General features: G+C 41.7%; 1 protein-coding gene across 3 annotated transcripts in view; it reads left to right on the top strand.

Moving 5' to 3' along the window:
* mgat4b (alpha-1,3-mannosyl-glycoprotein 4-beta-N-acetylglucosaminyltransferase B) overlaps positions 1-5,000 on the top strand; it is a 110,153-nt gene that overhangs the window by 75,966 nt on the left and 29,187 nt on the right. For all 3 annotated transcript variants that reach the window (XM_084718521.1, XM_084718523.1, XM_084718522.1), the window contains exon 7: positions 2,938-3,013. In XM_084718521.1, the coding sequence (XP_084574647.1) occupies positions 2,938-3,013 (76 nt within the window). The remainder of the gene's footprint in view (positions 1-2,937; positions 3,014-5,000) is intronic.

Raw genomic sequence — 5,000 nt, 5'->3', positions numbered from 1 at the left:
GGACAGAGAGGGTGGAGGAGGAGGAGGAGGAGGAGGAGGAGGAGGAGGAGGAGGAGGAGGAGGAGGAGGAGGAGGAGGAGGAGGGTCTCCTGCCTGCAGGCTGCAGCAGTCAGACTCCATGTATTGATCACATGCTACATGAACCAATAAAAAGATCCTTTCTGTTGGTTCTGTGTTTGTTTTCAGGATCAAAGTTCACATCAGAAACGTCGCCACATTAAACAGAATCATAAATTGAGTTCAAACTCTCCCATGTGACTTCTTCTTTATTCCATCTCCACAACAAACAGCTGCAGAGATTCAGACTGGAGTCATAAATGAAGCAGTAAACGTCTAAATTAAAATGTTAATATGAGCTGCTACATGAGGAACAATCCTCCTCTAATAAACTCATCTGTGATCACAACATGTTCTTCATTTGGTCTTTTAATTCATGAATCATTAAAAAAAACAAATCTGTGTCAAAGTTCTGCTTCACCTTCCTCTAATCTAATTATTAATTATTGGAGAAAAACATTTATTCCCCATTGCACTTTAGTTTTTATTATTTTTCAATAAATAAATATGCAAAACGTAATAATCAGCCGGCTCATGTGTGCACAGATGAGAGACAGTGTCAGGATACATTCTTGTGTATTTGTGTGTACTCTGGATACTATCAGCAGTATAACCACCATGTCCACTGCAGGTACATGGACTTCTGCAGTTTTTGTGATAGAGATATTTAATCACTAAGACTGTGATGATATCCAGTTATCAGGCTGAACTCATTGCACTTCTTGTTCTGTCTGCACTTTGGTTATTATTTTAATTTCTGTCTAATCTGAAATATTATTACCAATGCACAGTTGTTAAATTATGCATAAGGAATAAAAGCACTTCTTCTTCTTCCCGTTGCATTTTGGATGTATTGTGTTATTAATTGTGTCTGTGTTGGAACTGTCTGGTGCTGAAGTCCTTTATCTTTGAACCTGAAAGACGTCTTTCTCTGTGTCTTATGGACAGTTGTATTTGGCTCATAGCTATTTTGTAGAATATTGTTTGTCCAGGGTCAGTAAAAATCTTAATTTATATTGAATATGTTGTGTGTCGTATCTGCTTTTATTAAAAGATCAAGAACTTCCATATAAACTGACTGTTGGTCAAATCCCTAGCAGAGAAACAGAAAACCGTTTGTGGGTCACAGGTTTGTTTGAGCCACAGAGTGCAAATGGTTTCCTCAAGTTCACGTACTTTAACCCAAATAAAATCACAAGCAGACTGAGAGCACATCCACATCATCCACCCCACCTTCACCTTCACTCAGTATTTTATAGTAGAGACAGAAGTACAGTGTGAAATATTCACTGCATCTTTTGACGGTGCAGCTCGGCGTTCTGCTGGTTATGTCTGTGAAACCATGAAACCATCTCAGAGAGATTTCCATCTGCAGGTTATTAGTGGTTTGGCAGCTGCTGGAGCTGCGAGGTGGAGCTGTCACTGCTGCTGAGTGAGGACCTGGACTGGTCCATGTATCTGACAGCTTCTCTGAAGTCCACAACTCCTCTGCACCTCCAGAACATGTGACCAGAAAGTGTCCAAAACCTTCAGAGTGCACAGGCTGCAGTGAGGAATGTTCTCTGGAGGCACTTTTCCTCTAAATTAACTCTGGTTCTTGAATCAGTTCTGTTCAAGATTGTTGGAACGTCCCATGAACGAGCCTGCATTTCAGACAGGTTTGAATAAAGTAACTGTAATCAAGGATGACACGGTGGTACTGAAGTCAAATCTGGGCTGGAAAATAAAAACATGGAGACGTGTTGCAGAGCTGTGAGGAGAATCACCTGAGTGATGAGTTTCCTGCAGCCTCGTCTGCTGTTGCTGTAAATATTGAACTGTGTGTGTGTGTGTGTGTGTGTGTGTGTGTGTGTGTGTGTGTGTGTGTGTGTGTGCTCTCCTGTTTACTGACCCTCGTCTGTACACACACTGATTCAATTCGCCGCTGATTGCTCTGTGCTGTTTGTGGACCGGCTGCTGTTTAAGGAGCGTCGGGTGTTTTTCCGTCTCAGGCCGGAGGCGTCGATGGAAACAGAACTGTGGTGTTAAAATGTTTCATGTTTCAAACAGCAGCAGCTTTTTATCTCTGACGCATCAAAACAAACACTGTTCAGAGTCGACAGTCTGATGGACGTGATGCTGCTGCTGCTCTGGATGTAAAGCTGCTCTGTGACACACTGAACTGATGGAAATGAGACGAGCTGCAGGTTCTCAGCTGTCGGCGGCGCTGAAGAACAAACAGCTTTTTGTGTCCAAAATCAAATCAGTCAGATGTTTGATTTCATCCAGCAGCTGCGGCAGAGACTCACCTGTTCCTGCTGCTCCGCGCGGTTCATGACGCTCGTGATGTTTCATCATCGTGCACCAGGTTTTATGTTTCAGTTTGGTGTCTGATGAAGATGTTGAAGGTTCAGATGGTTTTAACGATGTCAGACAGATGCTGCAGCACTGTGTGCTGATTGGCTGGACAGCTGCTGAGTCTCCATGTTGTTTCTTTAATCAGATTTTAGTCTCCTGTAGCTGCTGTACTGGTTTCACTGGGAGGATCAACACACACACATATAACTGTGCACGTATTCAACAGCAGCTGTGTGTGTGTGTGTGTGTGTGTGTGTGTGTGTGTGTGTGTGTGTGTGTGTGCGTGTGTGTCTGTCTGTGTGTGTGTGTGTGTGTGTGTGTGTGTGTGTGTGTGATCTCATGGCTCATTGAGTCTTTTGTCCCTGGTGCCATTTTTCTGATTATCCACTAAGCAGACTGTTATTATAGCTTTGTGTGTGTGTGTGTGTGTGTGTGTGTGTGTGTGTGTGTGTGTGTGTGTGTGTGTGTGTGTGTGTATAACAGGAAGACAAACTGTTTTTCATGTTGATAATCTTCGTCTCCTCTCTCCACCCTCTTCCTCAGGTGGAGGACGAAGCAGAACCTGGACTACTGTTTCCTGATGATGTACGCTCAGTCTAAAGGAACTTACTACGTCCAGGTAGGAAAGAAAACGCTGCACACGTTTCACAATAAAAGCCTCCCAGCAGCTGCCTTTCTTGGCAGGCTTTTATTGTGCAATTTTCTTCTACATAAACAAATGTTTCGTTTTATTAATTCATCTCATGACTCTGGTTTTTATTTTTGCAGCACTGATTTTTAACAGTTTTGTGAGGAATTTATAAAATCCTGCTGCCAAAACAACAGAATCCGGTCCGAACCGGCCTGTCTGATAAAAACTGAGTCACAGAGCAGCTTTGAGATCTTCAACAGATGATTGAAGAGATAAACATGAATAAATTGTCCCTCACATGAGATCAGTGTCCTGATAAAGACGTCTGATCCACAGGTGTTTTAATTCACACCAGATAAGAAAACGTCTTCTCATGAACTCCTCCGTGTGATCAGATATCAATATGCAAATTAGTTTGATAAGAGCTCAAAAACATGACACAGCACACATTATTCATCTCTAAATCATTTTTTTACAAGGCGGGACTGTAAGGACTTAAAGGAGGGGCCATCTTTTTATGTTTTATTTCTATCATTATTAAGAATCTGACTCTTCATCCTCCTTATTATTCAGATTTTGTTTGAGGGTGTAAATGATTAAACTGAGGGTGCAGTTCCTGATTTTTCATACGATGCTCTGAAGTTAATGCAACAAAAAGCAGACATGCGAGTGATGACATCACAGCCTCACCTTTGCTTCCTGCATGTATTTACATTTATCCACCTCTCAGCTGTTAACCTTAGAAATAAAGTTTTCATTCTCACTCCCAACGTGTCACATGACGCAGTATAATGATGCATGTCAACCGAGAAGTGGGAATTTTTGAGTTCCCATCAGGAAATTTCAACTGAAGTTCAGAGGAACCTCACCGAGCTCGACCTCAGGCTCTAATATGGCTGCTCAGTGTGTCAGTGAACGCAGCACGCTGATGAACACAGTTCTGTCTCTGGACATGTTGCTGAACTGTTTTAATGTGTAAAATGCTGCAGAATCTGTTGTTACTGAGCTCAGAAAAGTGTCTGATCTGTGTAGCTGACATCAGCCGCTTGTCCAACCTGTAACATTAAATATTTGTTGAGTTCATGAAATATGACTGGATGAATATTTTCACAGCTGAAGACTCGTCACTCTACTGTGATGTTGTTCCTCGTTTCTGATTTAAAGACAAAACAAAGTTAAATTTCCACGCAGTGAAGTTTTTGTTCGCCACACGTCCTGATGATGAACCACGAGTGCATGGTTGGATGCTGGTCTGTTTTTTTTAATTCTGATAAATAATAAACATTTTTCTGTAACTGTAGTGGAGTTACACTACTGTACAGTTACCTTTTTTGTATCTTGATTACTTAATCCTGTTACATGTAATCCATTACTCCCCAAGCCTGGTTACACTACATACTATGCTAATTAGTTTTGTTACATGCAGTAACTAACAGTAACTAACAAGGGCCTTTTTATTTGAACCCAAACTAAAAATAAAATCTTTCATGAAGAATCATTTTGCAGAACAAAATTAAGATCCACAGAAGCGTCTGAAAAATTATATTCCACAAAAAAGGTCATCCAAATAATCCTTATGGTCAGTAGGAGGCGCCCTTTTCCAATACAAGCCTACACACATCCTCACCGTTAACCAGCAAAGACAGGAAGAACAGCAAAACATACACAACTAAAGTGACAGTACAGGGATCATGTGACTCCAAGTCCCAAGAAACAAGAACGACCTCAGAGCTGAAACCTATGACGCTAAAAACAAGACGCTGAAAACGAGACGCTGAAAACGAGACGCTGAAAACGAGACGCTAACAGTACGAATGTAAACAAGCTAACAGCTGTTCTTCTGCAGTGATGTAGTCATTTTAGCATCAGAGCTCATCTCCTGACCTGCAGATGTTCCACCAAAACAAGTTCCCCCTCAATATGTTTTTGCAGCAGCACCATTGCTGCGTCCTGGGTTTAGCTCCGCCCATGACAT

Source organism: Lutjanus erythropterus, chromosome 5 (assembly GCF_056507025.1).
Source record: "Lutjanus erythropterus isolate fLutEry1 chromosome 5, fLutEry1.hap2, whole genome shotgun sequence".
Classification (NCBI taxonomy): domain Eukaryota; kingdom Metazoa; phylum Chordata; class Actinopteri; order Lutjaniformes; family Lutjanidae; genus Lutjanus; species Lutjanus erythropterus.
This window is presented reverse-complemented; position numbering and strand designations above follow the sequence as displayed.